Source organism: Astatotilapia calliptera, chromosome 8 (assembly GCF_900246225.1).
Source record: "Astatotilapia calliptera chromosome 8, fAstCal1.2, whole genome shotgun sequence".
Lineage (NCBI taxonomy): Eukaryota > Metazoa > Chordata > Actinopteri > Cichliformes > Cichlidae > Astatotilapia > Astatotilapia calliptera.
The window spans coordinates 13,212,583-13,238,766 of record NC_039309.1 but is presented as its reverse complement, the minus strand read 5'-3'; the positions used below and the strand labels follow the sequence as shown (position 1 = coordinate 13,238,766).

Sequence of the window (26,184 nt, the reverse complement as noted above, 5' to 3'; positions counted from 1 at the left end):
GAGAAAAGGAGTGAGTGAAAAGTGAGGAAGAGATAAAGATGGATAGAGAGACAGACAAAGAAAACGCAAGGTAAGCTAATCAAGAGCAAGAGTGCTGAGAGGGCACTGCCCCAATACAGTGGGACTCCTGACCTTGACTTGTTGGAGACAGAGACAGAGAAGGAGCCGGGTGGGAGGCTGGCAGCCTGAGGGGATATTAGGAAGAATTGATGAAATTAAAGAGAGGAGGAGAATACTGCAGAGAAGGGCAAATCTAGACATATAAACTGTTATGACAAAATTAGGTCAGCTGGGATCAGATTTTTAAGCACTTTTATTTGTTTTTTATTTGAAGAGTAACAAGTTCTTGCTACACAACTGCTGTGTCATCATAATCAATAATGCTTGCAATTTTAGACTACTTTTATTTTCTAGTTGTTTTTTTAATTTTTTTTTATTGTGATCTGATGACTCCATGGGATTCATTGTCCATTAAACATTGCAGAGGCTTTTTATGAAGATGAATTAGAATAAAAGCCCATACCATTCACCCAAAGCATTAAAAATGCCTACCTCATATTGGGTAGCCACGCCTGCTGCTAACAAAAACATCTCCGATCCATCTTTGGGGGTACACTTATACCTTTAGGTAATATCTGTAATGTGTGGGGGCCTCTGTGAATTAAGTTTTTTATGTAGAGGATCAATATGCCGAGTTTGGAGGCCCAGTCTTGAATTGCATTGTGACAAACATAGTCAGTGTTATTTATTTAACCTCAAGGCTGATCTCTGTATATGCAAATACTGATTAAACCATTGAAAGTTAGAGATTTTGGGGGGGGGGGGGGGGGAATATCTTCATTCAAGACCTCTGAATGAATCAACCACATCAGTGATTCGAAATCAGATCCAGTCTATCATCATCTTGTACTAAAACCAGTGATTAACTTTGCATTCATCCCATGTTGCATAAACCAGACAGCATTGCTCTGGGAGTCACTGTTGATTGGTTAGGTAAATACTAAAGTATCCAAACCAGTTCAAAACAGGTTTATTTATAAATCACATTCACAAAAACAGTCAATCCAAGCCATTAATGTAAGGTAAAGATCCTACAGTATTAGGCATAAAGCACAAACAATAAATTGATCACCCATATGAGCAATCACTTTGGAATGGTGGGAAGGAAAAACTCCCTCTTAACAGGAAGAGTCCTCCGGCAGAATGAGAGTCAGGGAGAGGCAGCCATCAGCCTCAACTGGTTTTAGGAGGTGGTGGGGGGTGAGGAGTTTGAAAGAACAAAGGGAGACAGGATAAAACACAGACTAAGGAAGAAATAAGACAAGAATTTAATGAGATATATGGGGAGTACCAAGAGGTGAGTGGAGAGGAAGTGCTGAGTGTATTGCATGAAGTCCCGCAGCAGTCTGAGCCTAAAGCAGCATAACTAATAGATGGATCCTGGTCACCTGATCAAGCCCCAGCTATAAGCCTTATCAAAGAGTATGTTTTATTCTGATCCTAAACGTAGATAGGGTGTCTGTCTCTTGAGGTGGTTCCACAGGAGCTGAAATCTGCTTTTAGAAATTCTAGAAACCACAAGTAAGTCTGCAGTCAGCGAGCAAAGTGCTCTGTTGGGATAATATAATACTATGCCATCATTAAGATATGATGGGGCTCAATCTGCGGAGTTTGGAGGCCCAGACGAAAATAGTCAGTGTTATTTATTTAATGCGTGGCCAATGGAAGTCTCATTGCACCGTTTTGGATTAACTGGAGATTCTTTTTCAACATCTTTATGATAATGAGTTGCAAAAATCCAGCCAACAGGACTACAGGACAGTGAATGAGTCTCTGTGTCATGATGAGGAGACATAGAAGGTATAGTGTATTTTAACTACAATACACTCAATGCACTTCTTTTTCATTGATTTAGTTTTGTGATGGCATACCATCTCCAGCCTTGTTTTGATAGAAATGGTGCAGAACCATTTAGAAAGGGTCTCTTTTTTTACAGGAATGCCATTGCCATTTATCTGAGCTTGATCTCAACTTGGTCTCACCTGCAGCGCCACATGACTGAAGACAGAAACAGAGCAACATGACAATGACTGAAAGACTGAGGAAGTGTAAGGAGCCAGTGGGCAATAAATTCAGGGTAAAGTTTAAATTGGCAGGGGGAAAAAAAGAGTTTAACCTACAAGGAAGGGAGTTTAAACTACAAGCATGTTTGGATGTAGCAGAGGGAAGCAGGAGGTGGGTTGTGTGGCAAGATGAAGAATGAAAGAGACAGGGGGCAAGTGTTCGGTCACACAGCAAGTGCCTGATTAATTAAATCCACTGTTTGTTTCTGCACAATAAGCGGGCAGCTCAGAGACCGCTTCTGGCACCTTGCCTAATACACTCTCCTATCTGTGAGCCTCTACAACAACTCAACATGATCCTTCTCTTCTTATCTTCTCCCCTGTCATCCACACTGGAGTTCAAGCTTCATAGCTTAAAATGTGTGATGAGTTTTTGCTCTTATATATTTGAAACCTCTGGTGCTCTGAAGCTTGGGATTGGGTTTTTTTTTATATTTAGTGTTTCATCCAGAACTTCAATTTCATTGAGTCAGTTCACCTGCGGTTAAACAAACTGCACACACTGCCATGCCACATGTCACAAACACACATATCAGCTAAAGCATGTTCTTTATCAAATCACATAAATCTGTGATTGCATAAAGTAAGCAGGAGCAAGTTTAAAAGTCAAGGGTATTGCAGCAGTGTATATACAGAAAGTTCCATGTAAGCACACCAGGTGACTGTAACCCCCCGTTCAGCTATTAGTAAAACACAGCAGGTACCAGAGGGAATTGTGGTGTTACTGATGTAGTTGCCGATGCACCTGTCTCCTGACACAAACCCAGAATAGCTGGCAGGGATGCTGCAAGGCAGCACACATGTCTCCTCCTCACTTAAAGAGAGCTGGAAGAAGCCACCTAAGGTCAGAGTTGGATCAGCTCCCGTTAACCACTGCTGCTCAATATGGGGCCATGTCTTTGTATAATAAATGTTCTCTCGTCTGATTCTTATCAAGGCATCTAATGAGCACACAAAACTAATATTGTAACCACTGGTGCTTGCAGAATTGGCTTCTTTTTATAGCTTCTAGTACCATTTATTAGTTATAATATAGTTTTGTATAAAAAATTCTAATAAAATCAGATAGTATTGCTTTTTAAATCCCTTTCAGTTAGACATGCAACATTTTGGGGTGCCCGTATATAAAGAAAAATCCCTCTGACTTGAGTAAATCCTTCTGTAAACCCTCCTAAAGTGATGCACATTACAATCGAATTCCTCTTTTTCTTTCACAGTAGCACAAGTAAGCAGATTTTATTGTCTTATACATGTTTATGGAGTTTTTTGACAGAAGCTGGCCCTTCTTTTACCTCACACCTCATAAACTCATTCACAACTGGGAGCGTCATGTCCGCTCAGATTCCAATAATGTGACACAACAATTCTGAACGGCACCTGCTTCGCACAAAAAGGTGAATTGCATTTCTTTCCGAGGCGGAGTAAATTACTGTTTAAGTGTTTTAGTGAGGGAAAGGTGTGTGCGTGAGCCAGCCGGTAATTTCGCAGGGTGTTGTTTAAACACCGCAAAGCGGCCTCACCCACCGCAAAGCAGCCTCGGCAGCTGCAGCAGCTCTTAATCTCCAGCTTGCCTAGCTGGTCTCCCTGTCTGCACGGGTGGAGGTTAATGGAGCACTTTGCAGTAAAGCTGCTCTCACGCTGTGTGAGAACAAGTTTTGGGGAGTTTTGTAAGTAGAAATGAAACATGAAGGGGTCTAAAGGCTAAAATGGGAGAGTTAATGCACATCTGGAGACCCATAGAGGCCCTCCGTCTGATCATCTCTCCAAAGTGAAGTCTTGAAAAGATATAATGACTTTGTAAATCAAAAAATGTTCAGTGAACACATTTAAGAGTTTGTGCAACAGCTTCGCAAGCTCTCAGCGCTACAAGTGGACAGAGAACACTTGTTATCTGAAATAAACTGGTGCCATGTTGCATGAATTCAGTCAAGATGCCAAAATCCTCATCAAAATCATGTATGCAGGCAATTAATTTGCATTTTCATGTGTTGATTAGCTGTGGTTGTTACTCGGAGTAGGTATGTGTTGAATAACAAGCTGTTCAGAGGCCTCACATAACACTTCAGCTGCTGCTGAAAGTGTCAGATTAGCTCTGAAGTAGGACTGAAGTTATATAAATACACACAAGTTATGTTTCTGCATCCCAGACTAGATTAATTCATTTTGAAATTAAAAAAAACAAAACAACAACAGTCAGTACTCTCAACAGATTATCCTGACACATTGTGGTTGTTCATGTTTTTGGCCCACAGCCTGGAAGTTGCGGAACACTCCAAGGAGTCAGCTGTCTGCCGATCTGGAGCTCCTCGCTCAGTAACCTCATCACGGCTTGATGATGCGGCACACCTTTCATCACTCTGGTGTGATAATCTTGAGTTGAAAGGAGAACATAAAGAGATGATTGGGAATCTCACCTGATGTGTCCCACATGTTGAGCTCGATCCTCTGCTTCTCAATCTCGAAGCTAGCCGTGTAATTCTCAAACACCGTGGGAACGTAATTCTGAAACGAGAGGCGTGTGGTGGCTAAAATTAGATCAAAGCTTGGAGGAGATGATATGCCCACTGTAAAAAAGAAAGACGGTGTGATTTTCATGACAAAACAGTCAGATTCCTAATTAATTCAAATAGCTGCTGTGGGGATGGTAAGTGCAGTTGTGAATGTCAAGAGGCGAAAGATGGTGTGTGTGTGTGTGTGTGTGTGTGTGTGTGTGTGTGTGTGTGTGTGTGTGTGTGTGTGTGTGTGTGTGTGTGTGTGGAAAGTAGATGAGTCCAATGCTTTGCTTTGACCTATTTGCAAGTTCTGAACTTTAGTTCAAAAAGCTTTGGTTTGATTAATCCCAACAGTTCAAGAGTCTGACAGAATGCATTTCCTGCATCACATAAAAATTCTCCTCCTTTGGAACACAAGTTCTTCCTTCTTCACTAAACACATTTCCTGTTGTTAGTGAGTTTAGTCGGCATTCCTCTCTAGTTTTGCTGAAAAAGTATGCTTTGGGGTTTATCCATTCACAATCTGTAAGTTTTTTGTCATAAACTAGTTCTTAAAAAGCTATATATATATATATATATATATATATATATATATATATATTACTTATATATATTTACTTACTTCAGATGTCTTATTGGTGTAATTAAAATTATGTAATCAAGTAAAGAAGACAGAGTACTACTTCTGAGAGACAAAGTATTACTTGTGCGAACTTTTTGCCTCTATTCGGTTTTCGGTCACCACTATAAAACATTACACACTCCCGGGTTTAATATCTCGCGTCTCACAGCACACAATCTAGCTCCCAGGCGGTTATTCTGTTGTTCTGGTCAAACCTGCAAAGTCCCACATCAACAGACGGACACGGTGCGCAAAAGCGCACGTAGGCAAAAAAAATTCAGTGATAACTGGCCACTGAATTCTAATTATGTTATTAATTTACATGATGCTGTTGCATCACTTTAGATGAGGCTTAACACAAACCCCGGTAAAATCCTGACGTGATGAAATAATACACAATGAGAACACCATAATGTTTCTTTAAAAAGAAAAGAAAAAAGAGAACATCCATTTACAGTTTCGAGTTTTAACTTCCATGATATTTTTGGCGGCACAAATACATTATAATAAATGTTTACAGGCCACACATTTAACTAGGTATCAATCAGTTCCCACAATGATCCACAATGTCAAGCCTTCTTGTAGCGATCTCACTCTACGTGAAAACACTGCCGCGTGGTTTCGGGGACTTTACGCACCTGTGCCGTCGCACCATTCAGGGCTGCTGTGCGTATTTCTATTTCTAATAAATGCTGCCTTACCTCTGGGTACGAGTCTTTGGCAAAAACGTGAAGGAGAGCCGTCTTGCCACACTTGCTGTCCCCGACAACCACAATCTTACAGCGAAGTAATCCCTTGCTCTCCATGATTTCCCCTGTTTAAATCACTGAGTGCTTCTGTGTCGCTACCTCCTTGTCATTTAGCTCCAAGCAAATAATAATGTCGAAGAGCAGCTTTAAATGTTTATTTTTTTCCCACAGATGGAATAAAACACTCCGGGTAAAGAAAAAAACAAAAGAAAACAAAAGAAAACTTCAACTCCACAATCTGGTGTAGTTTCGGCTACATGCTCTGCGCGCTGCTGCGCTCCACTGCTTCTTCCAGTCAAGTGAGGCGCACAGCTGACGCTTTCGGTCAAAGTCACGTCCTTAAAATGCAGATTCCTGTTTGGCTTTTCACATTTAAAGCCTACGTGGTGCTGGCCATGTAAACAACATTAACGCTCAGTGTATTCCATCCGCGTCATGCTAGAAAAGCAGCTTAACCCTGCGAGCAGCTGCTGTTATTGCGCTAATACAGCCGGGCTAACAGTCTATTATTTTGAATGAAAACTTGCAACTGTTCACGTCTTTCTATAACAGACTCTGCCCAGCTTGACACCGCGCCACCCCCCGCGTCGTATATCCACCCAGGTGGGTTTATATATCTCTGTTCAAAACAACTGAATATCTGCTGAATGAAAAAAGCCAGATTAATCACGTCTACTTTGTATAGATTTATGAACTGTCACTTTGAGTTACTGATATAAAGTCACAGAGCAGAATCAGGACAAATATACAGAATATACTCCATGGTAGCAAAATCATTATCTTTATGATTACAGATTTACTTTGCAAGTCTTCACAGTTTAGTGACAGTCAGGTTTTTAACACTGCTGCTGATAGAAGGATTCTGGTGTGACACCCCCACATCACTAATCTGCTCTTTTGTATATAAACACAAGATGCCAGCTTCATTCTGAACTTTGTTACCAGGGATAAGATCTGTGTGATCTGCCTCAGCGCATTAGAACTTCTAAAGAACATTTGCAGCCTGTTAGCTCCATCTTCTGGTCAAAAAAGAGAGAAGAGAAAGAGAAAAAATAGCTTGTTTTCCAGTATTTTACTAAATCCCACAGCCATTGTGCGCTTGTCTGCTTTTGCTAAAACATCAGAAAGAAAGTAAACTGTCAAATTGTCCTTGGAAAACTAAAAATGTTGCCTCGTCAAGAGTTTAATGTGACATGTAAAAGGAAACCATATGTTCTGAATTTATTAACAGTATGTTTGATAGTCTCAGCAGATACAAGTTTATTTTGTGCAAAGACAATGTGAAGAGAGTAAAAAGACACTTAAAGCGGGCGTCCTCTGCCAAGGAAACATCCTAATATTTGATTTTGAGGAAAAAGATATGCATCAGCTCTTCTTTTAACTTGTCTGTCTTCACAAAAATGATCAAATGGACATGTAAACATGATCAATAGGTGAACGACAGGGGAAAGAAAGAAAACATTAACTTACCTGGATGATTGAGCATGCATCAAGATGAAAACATTAAGTTGTTATGGGGATCTGACTTGTTTTATGCAGGTACTCATGATGGGTTTTGGATTCACTACAGAACAGTGAACTGTTAACTGAGATGGTTTGGACATGTGCAGAGGAGACATGGTGGATATACTTTACAAAGCATGTTGACCATGGAGATCCCAGGCAGGAGGAAAAGAGAAAGACCTCAGAGAAGATTCATGGATCTAGTGAAAGAGGTCATGCAGAGGATTGGTGTGACAGAGGAGGATGCTCCAGATAGGATGAGATGGATGCAAATAATCTGCTGTGACAAGGGAGCAGCTGGAAGATGGAGAAGAGACTGATTACTTTAGCTTCAGCAAAGCTGAAAAGGCAGTTAAACTATAGTAGTCAATAGCTTTTAAGCAGTGAGGGGGTGTAAAACCGAAGTCTAAGCACAGAACATCTGAGAGTGCTTACTTCCCCTCACATCAAAGTTAGCAACCACAGTTCTTTGTGTTTTCAGTTAACATCGTATTTGCACCAGTCGTGTGGTGTGAGGCTATGTACAAGGCCAGAGTTCTCAGCTAGAAAAGACCCAGTGTGAAAGCTGCAGTGAAGTCATTAAGTACTTTGCTTTTTCACAAAATACACTATAACACACAGCCTGCTGATGCCAGTATTAACCTTGTGCACAGGAGTGTAAATAGTGAGGCGTTGAGATAAAATACTTTCACTGTTTTGTTAAAGAAACTGTACATGTGAGGGTTTTATGCCTAATCTGTAAACTGTAATCCCAGCATCCCCAGTGAGATTAAGGGTTGTAATTTTAATCACTTTCTTCAAGATATCTCATCTGTTTTCATCTATTGCCTTAAGAAGTTGCTCAAAAATACTTTAACAAGAACTTGTCCCTGAACTTGATGCCTTTTATTTGTCTGACCCACTGGAGATCAAACTGGGATGTATGTGGCCCATTGAGTGAAATGAATCTGACTCAGTCGCCCCAGATTTTTTTTTTTACTGGATGTCTATGGTATGAAGGCTGTACCCTACCTTATGTCTATATAGATATATAATGCAAAGTCTCCAAAAGTTGATTCTGTTCATCTGGACGTAGCGTTTTGTGGAAGAAATGATTAAGATTGGGGAAAACTACAGTCAGCTGAGACTGAAGAAGTCACTTGGATGAGTGACGAAACGTTTCTCTCACAAAACGCTACGTCCAGATGAACAGAATCAACTTTTGGAGATTTACTTTCCTGGATGATTGAGAAGGCATCAAGACATATATTGCAAAGTGTTTGGTTTGACTTTTCTGCCCCTTTAAAAGGCAACTCTTATCTTTCTCACCATGTCCCCACTTCCTGTCTGTACCAACCACAGGAGTGTGAGTGTGTGAGTGTGCACAAAGTGTGTGTGGAGGGGAGAGCTGTGGCTTTAAATACATTAGAATGATGTTTATTCTACAGTAAGGCTTTTTGTTTTTCATGTATAACCTCAAATGTTACCAGCTTCCGGGGCATATTGGTTCCTATAGCTTTCAAATTCCGCTAAATAATCATTTTAAAAGTAATTTGTATTGCAAAAACATTTGACTTATATTTGAGAACATAATTTATTCACATTTATTAACTCCTGACTATTATGTGATCTTAATAATCCCACTTCTCTTTCCAGGGCTCCAGTGTCCGGGCTTTGACGCTCTCCACGGCTCTTTGGCTCTTGTCTCTGAGCTTTTTGCCAACGACACATATCGGTCACGTTTTGAGCTCTGTCAAGTAAGCCACCTGGAAGCAGAAGTGAACCGGAAGTTACTTTGATGATGGACTATAAAAATAAACTCCAGAGAGAAGAAAAGAAAAAAACACCCCATGATCATGTCCACAGCGAATATTTAGCACATTTGAAATTTGACACATTGCAGAAACATGATTATAAAGATCGCTTTTATACTTATCTCTGCCAATTTTTGGGTTAGAAATATAAAAATGGTTAAATGTGGAGCTCAGTGGATGCAAAGAGCAGCAGTTTTGTCTATTAACGCCTCTGAGTACCCGAAAAAGTGTTGTGTAGATCCAATGTTGTTATGCTTGTGTGTTTAAAGTCCTCATGCAGGAAAACGCGGATATTATTAGAAATGAATTGTTTATTTTTATGTTACTTAGTCGGAAAATCTTCGTGTTCAGCATTTTCATCCCCTGAAAAATATTGGACATGAATGCATTGCCTGAGGAAGTTGGTTTTTTTTTAGACTTTTTAAAATCAGTTCTCGACAGGTCTTCATGGGTGCCATAATTTTTCTTCTTTTTTTAACCTGCACAACCTGAAACAAACTCATCTAAATCTTGCGGGATTGGTGAATTCAATTTTAGCTGCCACATCAAAAATGAGAAAGAACAGAAAAGAAAAGAAACGTTTTGGTAAATTGGCATCCGTATTTTATTGTGAAAATCACTCTGGGAACTTGTATAAAATACGCCGCTCTTGACTCTGGGCACTTGTTGATCTAGGCGCATACACAGGAAACCGCGCACATCTTACTGAGGACTCGACTCTGCAGGAAACACCCTCTTATTTCACATTTTTATACTAGAAAATTTGCACTAAACGTTCTTGGAGTGTTTGGAAAGAAACGCTCAAACAGGCGCAACTGTCAAACTGAAAAGCTTTAAAAGCGCACTTAGAACGTGGTTATCATGTCTAGCGAAGAGGGTCCAACTCAGCAGCAACAGCCTGAGCAGGAGAAAAAGCCTGATGAGCCTCCCTCAGCTGCTTCGGATGCACCTCAGCAGGAGTCAGGCAGCAGCAGCCCTGCAGCAGAACCACCAGCAGCTGTAGCAGAACCACCACCAGCAGCTGTAGCAGAACCACCAGCTGCAGCACCAGCCGCTGAGGAGAAGCCGCTCTCCTTCCGCGCTCTGGTACTCACGGGACATGGGGGCTACGACAAAGTCAAGCTGCAGGTGAAGACGATGGCCAAGCCGAAGCTGAAGGCAGGAGAGGTCCTGGTGCGCGTCAAGGCATGCGGGCTGAACTTCGCCGAGCTGCTGGCCAGGCAGGGGCTGTACGAGCTGCTGCCTTCCCCGCCCGTCACGATGGGAATGGAGGGCTCCGGGGTCATTGAAGCGGTCGGGGAGGATGTGAATGACAGGAAAGTGAGTAAAGGCCTGCTAAATGCTTTCCCCACACCCACAAAATTCTACTGTGGTCATGAAAGAGCGTCAGATCAGCGGCTCCGTAGCTGCCAAGCAAAGTATCCGAGCCTTTAATTTTTCTGCATTTCTTGCCAGTGCGTGACGCGTGTAATCTTTTCCAAACGCCAACCCAGAGCGCTGCTGTCATCACTTTCCACGTTTCTTTAGTGAAAACCGTGAACTGAAATCTCTTTTAATAGCTGTTAATTTTAGTTCCTCTCAAATCTCAGAAGGCACAATCAGATTTCTAGCTGACGTGAGTTTGGACTGGCTGTTTCCTTTCTGTGTACCACAGACTCGTCTTTGGCACTCAAGCAGCGACATTTCAATAAACAACCTTAATCGTAGTGTGTTCGTTTGAGCAGCTGCTAGAAAGTGTGACACTTAAGAAAACTGACGGTGTTTGAGTGACAGTCTGGCCTTGACGCGTTTTTAACATTTTTTCCCCTGCACAAAAGAAGCTACGTGTATTTTCTTCTCTGATGAAAAGGCGCATTTCTAAACCAAGTGAGTGTGTGCCTCCTTTTAAATTCTTGAAACTAATGGAAACTCGTAGGCTGTAACACCTGATGTTGGCAATTATACTCGATTATATTTAGAGAGCTGCTGATTTTAGCCTCTTTGAACCTTGCATGCGCCTCACAGCTACATTATGGCACAGTTTAAACACATACTCAAGTAACAAAGCTCTTTCAGTGGCCGAAGGTCATTGCTTTTATGCACTGCGTTTGGTTTTACAGTGGTATGTGTAAGATAACGTCTAAGTGACTCATCGCAAGTAACCTTCATGGATTTATATGCTAATGCCTTTTGCAGAAGTTCTGTAACTTTTCACTTGTTGGTTCAGATTTGTTTGCACAGAAATTAAAAGAGGAAGGGTTTTGTTTTTTTGTTTTTTTTGTTTTTTTTCCCCCCCATCTAACAAGAGTTTCTTATGTTCTGTGTGCACTAATGGAAGGTGGAAAACACTCACACATGACCAAGGGCACTATTTAGCCAGCCTACTGGGTTCAGTAGGTGCATTATTTGGTTTGTATGCAAGTCTTGGCAATGGATGACTTCCAGGCAGCAGTTGTGGATGAATGTTGATCTTAACCTTTAAAAAAAAATTTTAATGTTGACATCAGAAACAAAGAAACTGCTTGTTTTAAGATCTGCATGAGTCGAAGGAAAATGAGACCTTTCTGGGAGTTTTGCACAGTAAATCGGTGCCCCAGTTTATGCTTGTTATGTACTGACATCATGTTGGAGTCATAAAGCTTGTGTCATACAGGGAGGTCTCATAGCTCAGATTCTTGTCTAACAAGAATGATCACTGCATTTGCAGGCTCTTTGAACACAAAGTAAGATGGTAGATTAGGTTTCTATGGATTCCAGCACCACTATCCAGTCTGTTTAAAGGTCAGATGCCTTATTGATTCTATCATTAGGGTCCCGATACCTGCTGTGTGACAGAAAAGGCAGCTCTGCACACGTTTTTAATCTTCAGTCTTGCATGTATCTGGCTCAGGTGCAGATTTACTGCTGTGTGTTTGACTTGATTGTTTAGCAGTGCACAAAAAACACGACACTGCCAATGAAAGGTAATCATAAACTTGGATGAAATCTATTCTAGTGGTTTAAACAATTTGGAACTCATCCCTGTAAATTAGCAGCGCAATATTGCAAAGGGACCTTGATTATGTAAAATCCACTTTCATTATTGTTTCTGTATCTGGGGCGCATCTGTATTCTGTATCATCCTCATTTGAATAAGATGTTAAGATAGGAGTGTGTGTGAACTAGAGAAGGCCTAACAGTGAGGTTACTTCTGTTTGTTTGCAAAGGACTTGAATATTCTTCCACCAGATCCAGCTTTTCTTTCTTTATCCATGCAGTTAATTGCATGATGGCTTCATTATGTGTATTTTCTAAGAATCACTGAAAGTCCTCCCAATCCTGAAGTGTCAGCATGGAATTTCCCTCCTCCTCCTCTTTCTCCCCCTTCTTCTTCACCATTTACTGCTCTCCTCCTCTCTTTCCATTCCCTCCATTTTTGTGGATCATATTCATTCCAACACTTCCTTTTTGGAAGGAAGCATCAAAACACAAGACACCACAAAGCACCAGCCGCAGCAGTGCAGGAAGCAGTGAGAAATCCCAACAGGAATTTAAAGGTTAACATGTGAGATAGTTGGTTAAGGTTAGTGTAAGGATGTGGGTGGGACTGCAGTGCAGACAATAACATTTAGGGATGCCAGAGTGTTTTCAGAGACTGATACTGAGAGGCTGGAGCGAGGCTCCAGATGAGAGCGCTTCAGGGTGTGGCTGTTTCATAAGAAGACTGTTTAGATTTGTTATGCAGCTTCTCTTGTCTTTCCAGTTTCCATTTGTTAGTGATGCTAAAATAAAAGCACAATATATACGATTGTAGCCCACACCTTTACTGCTATTTCAGGAAGATGGGAGCAGCAGTTTTTGTTCCAGCGTTCCAGCTGACTGCCTGAGAAAGGATGCAAGATGCCACCTGTTTGACAAATATGGTCTTTAATTGACTTGATGTGCGAAGCGATGATGTGTTTAGGTCAGCACAGCGCATGCTTTCTGGTCTGGTGCATGTGGTGCAAATGTTAAGCTATCGATGCACTTAACTGCATTTTCTTTTCCAAGGCATTTAATCTGTCCTAGGAGTATTTACATGCTATACTATAAACATTTAATTACGTAAATACTGGAGGGAGTTGGGAACCATTTCGCTAAACTTTCTTAGTGTAAGGCACACATTTTCCATTTTCAAGTAGATTTTGCAGATTTTTGGTTTAGAGCATGTGTTAGTCTTGAATGTAAAAACAAAACAATCTGTATGATTGGCTGCTGTAAAATGCACAAACGGTCAGAATGGTATGCAGTCGTTTGAAAAACTAGCTACACCTTTACTGCTTCCATAGAATTACAGGCTCAGCAGCAGCCAGGTGCTGCTAATCACATTCACTTCATTAACTGAGCTCTGCATGTTTAAAAGTATACAAAAACGGTCTTTGGCAATTTGCTGGTCTGAGCATTCAGGTGCATGTTAGCACAATGCCACAATTCTTCTCAAAAGTGGAGGTCCCAGCAAACTCACCAAGGTCACGCTTTACCGTTGCTTGGAGAAACTGGGAGTGGGATGCATCTCAGACTCTACCAGCCTCAGTTAGCATGGTAATTGTTAAACTTGATGACAGTATAATTATGAAAAAGACTGAGCAAGTGTGGCTTGTTCAGCACAGCTGAGATTTGCAAAGACTTCTGGGATAATGCCTTTTGTACAGACAAGACCAAGGTTGGGTGTAATATACAGCGACACATTTGGTGACCAACAATCACAGCATATCACCATAAACACCTCATACAACTGTCAAGCATGGTGGTAGAGGTGATAATTTGGGCTTGTTGCTTGCAGTCATTTAGGTGACCACAAATTTTTCTGTATACCAAAATATTCTAGTCGAATGTGAAGCTACCTGTCTGAGAGTAAAAGCTTGGCCCAAATCGAGTCATGCAACATGACGATCTCAAGACTGGCAGCAAATCTGCAACAAACTGTCTGAAAGAGGAAAAGAGTCGAGGTTTTACAATGACAAAGTCAAAGTTCAGACTGCAACCTGACTGAAATGCTGTGATGACTGAAAGTCATACAGCAAATGACTGTCAAGCTACAGCTGCTAGCTTTGGTTCCAGTGGGGTTGGGTTTGCTTCTCCCCTGTTATGAAAAGTTTAGAATTAAGAGGATGTGCTTTTGTTTTCACACGACTCTGAATTATGGATGAAGATCTGCTCTTTCTCTCGGCTACTGAGATGCTTTAGTGGCAAAGACAGATTTCGATGCACTAAAATGAGCTGCAGAAAACCAGGCGTGGCGCTAGTTTTTGTCACGACTGACTCAAATGAGCAGCAGGTTTTCACTGTCCTATTTGCACTCTGTAGTCTCTGCAGTGACTTCACTTTATGTCAACCTTCCAAGAAATGAACTCAGCCCTTCTTTAAGAAAGGGGAAAAACAGGCTATTATGAATTTTTGAGTTGATCCTGCAAGTTTTTAATGTTTCACAAGTGCAGGGGTTGAGAAATCGAGCGTGTCATCTGAGGTGGAAGTTGAGGCTTTTACAATAACTCGCCAAAAATTGGGGCACACACGCATACCGTGTGTGTGTGTGTGTGTGTGTTTACTGTGTTTGCGAGTGTAAATATTTGTGTGTGTCATCTGTCTATTGTCATGGGCTGTGTGCAGCAGGAAGTGGGTGTGACTCAGCTCTTGAAGCTGTTTTAGCAGGAAACTGCAGCATTCATGATCAGATCAGGCTGCTTTCCTGCACCCCTCACATTTTTGGAACTTTTCGTAACATTGGTCATATGACTCTTTGAATTTGGGAAGGCTGTTAAACATGAACGGCATTTCCCATAAGCCCCCATATCTGATGTCCCCATTACCAGAGAATGAATGTTAAAATGTCGTCTTGTTTAATGGTTTTAGTTTGTTTGAGAGGGTGCTGTGAGTTTCACTGAGGCACAGAAGTTTGTGGACTCAAAGACAATGTAGTGAGAATGTATTTTGGAAAGAATGCATGAAATATAAATCTCTAATAATCACAAGACTGACTTGGGGGTTTTTTTCCCGTTAGAACTGGAGGGGAAAAAACCCAATGTCCAAAGAAAAACATGGAAAGACCTCCAGAAACCCTGGAGAACTATTGCTCGAGACCACAAAATAATAAAGTCCTTGAGAGCAAAAATGTAAAGAAATAAAGGGTGGCTGAAGATTTTTGCACAGCACTGTATGAGAAATGGAGCAAATGCGATTCTTTTCACCGTTTATCTTTTTAGAAACGATGCCTATTCAAGTTACAGGCGCTCAGTTTCCCTACTTTTGGTTCTACAGACTTTGCCTGTTATTGTTCAGCCTTTGAGATATTAGTCTGAGGTTTCTTCCCCCACAGTGGAAATATGCAGTTGTTTTGTACTTTCTACAAAGATCAATAGAACGCCAGGTTTCAAAATGTGGGGCACTGAGCTGCTGAAAGTGGGGCATAGATGACCACAGGAGGAAAACTAATCAGAGTGAAACTAAGCTGAATGACAGGAAAGTTTAAAAAGCACTAATTTAACTTCCCCACTTTTGTTTTTTACTTTCAGATTAGCATCAGGTGTAATTTGTGTTTACTGATTTATAATTTTGTTAAATCAAACTTTTAAGCTTCCCGTATTAAGTTGATATGAAGAAATGCATCATTCCACAGCTGTGAACGTCTGTGTTTTAGTTTGACTTCACAACACCTTCTCCCTGTCCCCCTCTTTCCTTCCCTCAGGTTGGCGATCGTGTCATCGCATTGGCCCGCAGCGGCATGTGGCAGGAAGTAGCTGTCGTGAGCGCTGACCGCACCTTCCTTATGCCCGAGGAGATGAGTTTTGAGGAAGGTGCTGCTTTAACTATTAACTACATGACCGCCTACATGATGCTGTTTGAGATGGCCAATCTTAGGCCGGGCAAAAGCGTTCTTATACACATGGCAGCAGGTAAGACTCGTGGAGACGCCTGAAAATAATTTCCAAATAAAATTAGTGAGGAGTTCTTGTTTTTATTCTTCTTCGTTTCTCACATGTGAGATTGCACAGCAACAGAGGCTCTATAAATGAGTATAAATGCTGAGAATAGTGACGTCCACTCGTGTAGGCGACACCATAGAGTCCACACAGTGCAGAAGTATAAATTGCACATTACGTGGCGAGGAGCTGAAACAGCGGTTGCACCCTGGTGTAAGATGATAAACACTGTTTTGATGTGTATCCTAAAATTATCAAATGACCCAGTTTTTGTTTGTTACATCAAATCATTACTCAGTTAATTGATTATTTTTATAATCGTACGCATAGCCTTAGTGTGAAAATTAGTTTGACGAATAGATAATGAAGGATCTCCTCAGACTAGCTCAGTGGCATCCCCAATGTTGTGTGACAAGACTACTCTCGTTATCAGTTAATTAGAAGGTGTAACAAACCTTCTGTCAGTCTCCTGGGTAACGTGTAAAGAGTCGCACAGCACGCTCCCTCCTGCTAATCAGCTCTTTGAATGCAGCTGCATTTCTGTGCTCAAGGATTATCAGTTAAAAGACTTAAAATCAGCAGTGAAGAGGTGTGTTATGTCAAAACATCTTCATGCAAAACTGGATTATTATCACAAATGGTTGCTTGGGCAACACTTCTCAAATGCAAATTTCTTACACAAAACCATCTGTAATGAGTGTGCATGTCCAGGAGTTATAAACCAAGGCCTTTCTTAGCTGTATGTCACAGTTATAGGGTCAGCTAGTGTGACATTTCACTTCTGCCTTTGATCAAATAGAGATCACCACACTCTTATTAGGAAAACTAAAAGTTTGCAGTGCATGTGCAGTTGACACCTTCAGCTATGAGGCTGTGATGACATTTTTCACATTGTTACTGAAAATATCTTGAACTTGTGAAACAGCTGCACAGCATATAATATAGCTGTGATAGTTATGAGCATGTGGTATAATCCAGTTAGAGCTGAGAGAATTGAGGAAGTGTGTGTGTGTTTAGCTTTGCACTTTATTCAGTTTGAATTCAAAGATTTTACGTTGTGTTGTCACAGCAGCACAAATATCTGCGTGTTTGATCCCCCTACACTGAGTCGAAGAATAGAGGACAGTTACTGTGATGCTCAGTTGCTCTTCTGCTCCTCTGCATCCTCCCTCTCAAAGGCTGCTCATCACTGTTGAGTGGGTGAATGGGTGTCAGCTGACCTGTGTGAATCATGAGGGCAGAAAGGATTACTGGTGAACCTGCAGGCCCAGGCGGTCATCATCTTCAAAAGCCTTTCACTGTTAAGTGGAAATGGGCCACAGAGATCAGAAAGCACTGCTTTCTATGTCGCCTTTTGTTCACCTGTCTTCTGAGGTTTCCACCCTCTAAGGCTACGTACACGGGTATTTTTGAAAACGGAGATTTTCCGTTTTCGTTTTAAAAAATAATCCCATCCACACGTAAAGGCAGAAATGAAGGAAAACGCTGCTATGAACATGCCAAAGCAGCAGGTGGCGATATATTCCTAACCGTGCAGAAATGTTGGCCAATCAGAAGTCTAGAAGCCTCGGTGGGGAAAAAGTAAACAAAGCTGGGGCATAGAAGCAGAACCATGTGTGGAGGGACAGTAACTGTGTGTATATGTAAGCATTTAAACACTGCAGAGTAGAAGTAACAGTATTGTAGAAATTCATTTCACCGAAACGATAACGTGGCGCACAGTGTGACGTCAAAAAATGCGCACACCTTTGACGCTGCGTTTTCTCCGTTTTTTTTCTAGTCCACACCTAAATGCAAAAACGGAGTTTTCAAAAATATCCACCCTGGACGGAGTTTTTAAAAATCTTCGTTTTCAGTGACCAAACACGCCGTTTACGTGTGGACGAAAGGTGCAAACGCATAGAAAAATCTGCGTTTTCAAAAATACCCGGGTACGTGTGGACGTAGCCTAAGTCGCATCTCTAAATTACGCTCTCCGTGGAATTGGGTGTGATGTGGAGAGCGAGAGGACATTAGGGGGAAAAGGTGAGGCGATGACGCAGTAATAATCTGACCAGCTCCGATTTAATACCGGCCCATGCTGGTGTATTTCCTACAAAATCTTAAATAATGTTGCTCCAAAACAATCGCTGGCTAATCAGTGTTGTGATGACTCCACATGATGACTCCACCTTAAAGCATTAATTTATTGCCAATTTAAATCTAATGAGGATCATAATTTAATTAAGAAGTAAATGTGACTTCAGTGGTAATATTTTGATAAGAAACTAACTCGACTAACATTTTTACTTGGATAATTTTCCCATAGACCTTTTTATTCATTTCTCATCACCTTTTTGCTCAAGAGTTGTCCTCAGTATGATGTGATTCAATCACCAGTTACTAGGGGAAAAATGCATTTCCCAACTGGTTGAAAACCAGTCTGAGGGGTCACTGACCAGTCTGTAGGCCTGTGCAACTGGGGTTTAAATAATAATTTTCCCATTAACTTCATCAACGTCTAGCAACCACTTGGGAAATGCTTTTTAACTAAAGCAGTGATTTTACTTTAGAAACGTGACCCAGTAGAGATGCACGCTGCAGCCTGACTGCTTGGTGAAGTTCAGGGTCTGGCTGCTGGGCTGGGGTCAGCATCCAGTCAACCCAACTTCACTCTGGGTTCTTGGCTAGCTTAGCGTTACCATGCTCTCATTGTGCTGAAGTTGTTGTCATAATAGCATAATACAGTCGTTTCACTGTGCAGTAAAAAATTAAAGTTATATCCACGCTGCAGACTGCGTCACTATTTTCCTCCTCTACGAACTGAAATCAACTGATTTTAGCACAAGTGGAAGCAGAACCGATGAGCGTAATTGACAGGCAATAGAGTAGAATACAACGGAATAATTAAAAGGAATTGAGCTATCGGGTCTTGATTCCCATTCCTACTCTTGACCTATTGTTGTGGCTTGGTCTGTAGGCCTTTATTCCTTGATCCTACAATGTCACTATGATTTTTAGGCCCAAAATGGTGCACAAGTTAACATTAAGGTCACATCTCTGGCTGCAAGGAGTGAGACTGTACTGAGATTTTCGAGTACCGCTCCCTCCTGACCATTTAAAAGAATGACTATTTAAAGCACTTGTGCTTTGACTTCAGACTCTGAAGCTCCATTCAACATTTGTTCAAAGCTCTTCTGGTAGAGAGAAGTCTTATGAAGAGGATCAAGGCCTGGAAAAGGTTGTGATGAATGAGAGGGCCTAATGCAAAACAGACACCCAGGAGACTCTGGTGTCCTGTGTGAGACGGTCTGTAATTTTTGAAGTGTAACTTTTTTCTTTCTTGTGTGTGTGTGTGTGTGTGTGTGTGGTTAGTTTTAAGGACAACATAATAATTCGAGTCAAAATGGACAAAACATTAAACAGGTGTTAGAAAGACAAATGTCTCCCATTCGTGACCTTTACCCTTAGATTGCAAAGCCATGACATCATTTATCAGCTGCAGTCATGGTCCTGGAGCAGCATTACTTATGCTGCTGTAGAAACAACACCTACATATTGATGTACGGTCTGGCTCTTAACCACTTAGCATTTTATTTACAGCGCATACAGGACGTTTAAGCCAAAACGTGTAAAAGGTCAAAACGAGTTAAACAACAGATGCAGAACTTTCCACATGTGAAGAATGGAATCTACCGGTCTTCTCATGCTTTATCTTTTTATCAAATGCAAATATTAACTGATTACACAAATTCAGATGGGCAAAGTTGATATCTTGTAAAGTGTTTTGTCTCAATCATTAGTCATTAGATTTGTAAAAGCTCACTACAGTTGCTTGGTAACAACAGTATCGTCATTTAAATTTCCCCTTAAAATGTATTTACTAGGAGCCCGGTTGAGTACTAACTCAACATTCAAAGCAAGCATAGTTTGAATGTTTGAGAAAATTGCTGAGTGGTTCAGAGAGAGATCGCACATAACCTCTTTTGCTGAAAGTGAAACACCTGCTCCTCCTGTTCTCATGCCGGTCTTTGCTGCTGTCTGCACATCTGTAGGTGGTGTGGGTATTGCTGCTACCCAGCTGTGTCAAACTGTGCAGGATGTGACTGTTTTTGGCACGGCATCGGCTTCCAAACATGAGACTATTACCCAAGGCGGGGTAACTCACCCCATCGACTACCGCACCAAAGACTACGTGGAGGAAATCCGCAAAATCAGCCCGAAGGGTAAAAAAAAAAAATACTCTTGTTTTACTACTGCACAAATGGAAATCCTTGCCTCATGTTTTCGTTGTGTTGAACATTGTCATGTTCTGTTATCTAGAAATTTACAAAGCTTTGCCCTTTTATTTCTGTCTCTGCAGGTGTGGACATCGTTCTCGACCCCCTTGGTGGCTCTGACACCCAAAAAGGCTATAGTTTGTTGAAGCCCCTGGGCATGATTATAGTCTTTGGTAAGACGCACAAACAAAAAATGCATTGTGTAGACATCCTTTGGGGGGGGGGGATCTTTGGTGTTTCTACTAAAGCTTTATTTCACTTGGTTTATTTAACCTGTCATGGTGTTTTAAATTTATTTATTTTTAAAATGAGACCTGATTAGATTGGCGAAGTAGCATTTTATTTTAAATGAGTGTATAATTTGTTTTCCTCCTACACACGCTGTCATTGTAATGTCGGCCTCATTTTTTTTTCTTTCCCTTTTTATGCAATGAATACCGAGCTGTTCAAGGCTAAAGCTGTATCCAAGTTCCATAACATGCAGCAGCTTCAAAAGCAGGAAGATGGAAACTGTTGCTCTTCGATACAGTGCTAAAAGGCAATGGATCGTCTCTCTAAAAGAACTTTAAGATGCAGTATGATGGGGCATGATCATACAGGACTCTAAATAAATTTCAGATTTAATAGGGAGCCAGTGAAGCTAATATCTTAAAGGGAGTCTTGCATGTCCTTCCTGAGCCAGGTTATGCTGGAGGTCTTTTCTTTTTTTTTAAAAAAAAAAAAAGAATTCTTCCTCCTCACTGTTGCCAAGTGCCTCCTGATTGGAGATCATCTGATTGTTGGGGTTTTCTCTCTAATATTGCACTTTCCTTAAATTATAAACGGTGCCTCTTGTGAATTAGTGCAGTATAAATAAAATTGAGGTGAACAGCCTTGTTGGTAGTAGTCTAAAATGCAGCCACACCTGTGGCTTCTCTGACATGGATCAACAGGTTTGGAGCCAGCTCTGAGTTGATGCTCGGCAGATGTAAACATTAATTAAGGTAGCAGACACCGTAGGCGTGGGGTGAGTCCAGTTGTGAAAACATGAGGATGTTTTGCACGTGTAATCTGCTCCTCTAACTGCCGGAATAAATGGCTCAATCTTGAAAGGTCGATGTGCCGCTTTTCTCCTTATGAATGGAACATCAGAGGTTCAGGATTTGGGATTACAGTCCTAGGTTAAAATGCTCTCATCTGACCATGTTTTCAAAGCAAGTCTGTGCTGATTCACCACTGTTGTTAAGCAAGTCGGTAGCTTTGCACAGCAGAATTCCCTGTACTTAGCATGCTTCAGTGTTAGTTGACCCATCTGAAAGCATAGAAAATTATAACCTGATAACAGTTTTAAATAATGACTTTAAGATTTGTTTTAATTAAACTGAACTGAAAACCTTGGCTTTGACATATTTTCGAGATATGACCAAACTGGGGACAAAATGAAGCTGGGTTCAAACTCACAAAGACATGGGGCATTAAACTGTTTACCTTCTCTTGTGGGGTAGTTTGGCCCTGATGCATCTTCTCCACTGACATCATGCACGTGATTAATGGCGAGTCTGTCTCATGCAATTTACAAGAAGAATTCAAGAATTCCATTTCTCCTGTACTGGCTTCCCTTCATTGGCTTCCTGTTAAATCCAGAATTAAATTCAAAATCCTGCTCCTCACATACAAGGTCTTAAATAATCAGGCCCCATCTTATCTTAATGACCTGGTACCAGATCACCCAATTAGCGCGCTTCACTCTCGCACTGCAGGCTTGCTTGTTTTTCCTAGAGTATTTAAAAGTAGAATGGGAGCCAGAGCCTTCAGTTTTCAGGCCGCTCATCTGTGGAACCAGCTTCCAGTTTCGATTCGAGAGACAGACACTATCTCTACTTTTAAGATTAGGCTTAAAACTTTCCTTTTTGCTAAAGCATATAGTTAGGGCTGGACCAGGTGACCCTGAATCCTCACTTAGTTATGCTGCAATAGATGTAGGCTGGTGGGGGATTCCCATGATGCATTGAATAGTTCTTCTTCAGTCACCTTTCTCACTCACTATGTGTTAATAGACCTCTCTGCATTGAGTCATACGTGCTATTAATCGCTGTCTCTCTTCCAAAGCATTTTTTTTTTTTGTCCTGTCTTCCTTCTCTCACCTCAACCAGTTGCAGCAGATGGCCCCGCCCCTCCCTGAGCCCGGTTCTGCCGGAGGTTTCTTCCTGTTAAAAGGGAGATTTTCCTTCCCACTGTCGCCAAAGTGCTTGCTCACAGGGGGTCATATGATTGTTGGGTTTTTCTCTGTATGTATTATTGTAGGGTCTACCTTACAATATAAAGCACCTTGAGGTGACTGATGTTGTGATTTGGCCTTGCATAAATAAAACTGAATTGAAATCAGAGTTGATGCTCAAACATTTATTTGCAACGCAGTAAAGTTAAAGGAGGTTGTGATAAGGTAGTGAGACGATTATTGTGAAGTTTGGGGGTTTTTCTGCCTTTTTTCAATGTTCCCTTAATCACTGTTTGACATTGCAGGTGCAGCCAATTGTGTGACGGGCCAGAGGAAGAACCTGCTGGCCATGGCAAAGACCTGGTATAACCAGCTCTCTCTGAACACCATGAAACTGATGCAGTCCAACAAAGCTGTCAGCGGCTTCCACCTGGGATACATCACTGATGAGCAGCTCTTCGGCAGGACTATGTCTACGCTGCTTGAGCTCTACAAGCAGGGAAAGATCAAGCCCCGCATTGACTCCAGCTATCACTTTGAGGAGGTAAGTCTGATCGGGTTTGCAGTGTAAAAAAATAAATAAAACAATTCCTTGTTTTTGAAGATGCTTGTTGGAACTGCTTCTGTATTTACTTTACTGCATATTGAAGTATACATTGACATTTATCTTGCTCTCGAATGGGTAAGAGCCTTCCTCTGGATAATTATCGTAGTCATTGATGCATTTCAGCTGGTAGGAAGTTATTTATTCATCAGTGATGCCATACGCAGCTTCTCATTTCTTAAAGAATCAGGGTCGGGTTTTAGACAAATCCTTGGGTTGTGTAAAAGGCATTGCTCCAGTTTTAGATGGGTAATGGATAATGGCCCAAAACAATATTAATATCTAGAAGAATAGTGAAACTTTATCTTTGAGGAAGAAATGTTGGTGGGGATGGGTGGAGTGCAGGCAAAGAATCTTGAATGGTTGTGATCAGAGATTGCAACCTGAAAGCTTTGTTTGCTAGTCAAGATAAGAGCACCTTCCACATGCACAAGACAACAAGGGATTGGGACTAAGCATGTAGCCTTAAGAAAAGTCAGGTAGGCTAGCTAGGGATAGAAGCTTTAGTTTGCTAGAGAGCATAATGAGGATACTGGAACAACTGAAAGGGTTTGTAGTCTGATTCTGATTCACCCTGTTCCCCAGTGTCAGGGTAAGAAGATGGGTGAATGAAGTGATGCTTAGTGCCTACCATATGAGCCTGCAGGGTCAGTGCTGTGAACTGGTGGTACTTCAGTTAGTCTGGTCTGCATTCAGTGATGTTATTCAAAAAAAATAAAAATTGTCTGAGTGCTTGAATTCACTGAATGGCCAGGTTTTCCCATCAATCCCATCTTTTTCTCCCTTGATGATACAGACGTGTTCCGAGATGACAATGAGAGAGCAGTTTGGGGAACATTACATGTCAATTTCACCACAGTCCAGAATTTCACCCCACTGGGAATCTTTGGGATGTGTTGGCGAAGACTCTGCTCATCAAATCAAGATCTTGGCAAAAAATGAATGCCACCCTGGATAGAAATAAATGTGACTTTGATTAGCCTCATCAAATGATGCTGTCTAAGCATGCGCCATCATCAAGCCTAAAGGCAGGTGAATTAAATATTAGCCTGTGACTTATTTGGCTGGGCAGTGGCTAATTCAGCATGGGGCAGACTTTGTTCACCTTTCAATTAAAGCTGCTCAAATCAAGTGGGGGACTTAGATCTTCCACAGTGATCAGTCTTTTGCTGCTATGTACAGTCAGGTTTTTTTTTTTTTGCTTTTTATTGCCTTTTCACTCATCAGCTGCACTTCCTTCCTGCAGTTCTCTAATATATAGGTTAGGTTTCCAGTACCAAATTTAGCAAGCAGGAAATGAATGTAGGGAAACGGATGGTTGTAAAAGCCGATGGTTTCCTTCTAGAAATAGTGGACACAAAACAGGGCCGAAGCAAAGCACCCTATACATGTTGTGGTGTGTATGTGTGTGGGGCTCCATGTCTGCTTGATGTGTAAATATGCATCCATTAGCTGAAAATAAGACTTTTGTAAGGTAACTGCAAGTCATTGTTGTGCCATATGTGGCCAAGTTGGTATGACTCTCTCTCTCTCTTCCCCCCCCCCCCCCCCCCCCCCCCCAATCCCTTAAACATTCAAACAAGAACTTTGTTATTGCCCAGAGAGGAACTTTACAGCAGATTGTGTTTATCGGGGTTTTAGTGACTCGCAAATAGTTTTTGGCTGCATTTAAATGGCTGATGCGCTCAGTTACTGCCCAATGTGAACATCTGCTCTGCTCCCCTGTCTCTTCTCAGGTGACTGAAGCCATGAAGCGCATGCACGAACGCCAAAATATTGGAAAAGTCATCCTTCTTCCTGAACCCAAGAAGGAGGAAGAGAAGCCAAAGTCCAATGCTGAGGCTGGGGAAAATGTGGAAAAAAATGATGCTGCCATCAGCGAGAAGAAAGAAGAGGAAGTTGAAGCAGAAAAGGATTGAGTAAGAGTGTTTATTTCGAGGGTTTCCTTTTTTGCTCTGCTGTTTAAGGAAAAAAAAAAAGGCGGGGTGAAGGAAAAAAGCAAGATGTCATGAATTCTTTGTCAGTATTTTTTTTGGAAATGTTGATGGATTTTTGTTGTGCAATATGGTTATACTGTGGTGTCTTTGTCTGGAACACTTTGTAACTTTTAAATAAAATGTCACTGCATTCTGATACATCACCTGAAGAAAATGCATTCTGATTACGGACTGTTGTTAAAATTCACAATTGGTAAAAGACGACGGCATTTGTTTGTTTTTTGGTTTCCTATGACAACAGCTTGATCGCAGCTCTAACATAACACTGGTGATAACAACATACCAGGGCTGGTGCTTATAAAACTGAACACTGACTAATCACTTTGAAAAGTAGGACTGACGAGCTTTGCTTAAAAACAGAAAATTGCACTTTTACCAGTGTTTAAATGGGACTGTGCTGCCTTCAGACTACAATCGTGTCTACCACAGCATCTAATCTGCCAACAGCGCCTCTTCAAAATTGGCACACCAATGAACCAACATCACAACGTGCATTATAAAGATTGTCCAGCTGCATATACAGTTAAGATCATTTGGGCAAGATGTTAATAAAAAATTATTATTATTATTTTTTTTTTTTCCTGCACATCACCATGGTGGACTTTAAATCAAACAATCAACACTCGACTGAAGTGCAAACTTGCAGCATAAATTTAAGGGGTTTAACAAAAATTTACATTAACATTTTTGGACCTTTGGGTTGTTTTGTTTTTTTTGTTTTTGTTTTTTGTTTTTTTAAATACACTAGTGGGACAAAGTTGTCTCATGTTTGACATTATTATTATTTATTTATTTTTTGGATCATGAGCCGTTCCTTCCCCATATTTCTCAGTTTTCAGAACCGTGCAGGCTATTAGATGCTTTCTGGCAAAGTCTATGGCTGCCTTGAGTGTAACTAGAGGTTTGCACTTTGTAAGACCCTCTGCAT

At 41.2% G+C, this 26,184-nt stretch overlaps 2 protein-coding genes across 2 annotated transcripts in view; one reads left to right on the top strand and one right to left on the bottom strand.

The window, feature by feature from the left end:
* The window catches only part of LOC113028436 (rho-related GTP-binding protein RhoN-like), a 33,987-nt gene extending 27,676 nt beyond the window's left edge, over nt 1-6,311 (bottom strand). Inside the window, exons 1-2 of the mRNA XM_026178695.1 lie at nt 5,939-6,311; nt 4,538-4,625 (exon numbers count right to left, since the gene is read on the bottom strand). Coding sequence (XP_026034480.1) covers nt 4,538-4,625; nt 5,939-6,043 — 193 coding nt within the window. The 5' untranslated portion in view covers nt 6,044-6,311. The remainder of the gene's footprint in view (nt 1-4,537; nt 4,626-5,938) is intronic.
* A 3,624-nt stretch (nt 6,312-9,935) lies between these two features.
* On the top strand, nt 9,936-25,460 carry LOC113028435 (synaptic vesicle membrane protein VAT-1 homolog). The gene is made up of 6 exons (XM_026178693.1): nt 9,936-10,602; nt 15,965-16,172; nt 20,234-20,404; nt 20,542-20,631; nt 22,961-23,199; nt 24,996-25,460. The coding sequence occupies exons 1-6, from the start codon at nt 10,144-10,146 to the stop codon at nt 25,176-25,178; spliced, it is 1,350 nt and encodes a 449-aa protein (XP_026034478.1). The 5' UTR covers nt 9,936-10,143; the 3' UTR covers nt 25,179-25,460.
* Nucleotides 25,461-26,184: the final 724 nt, after the last annotated feature.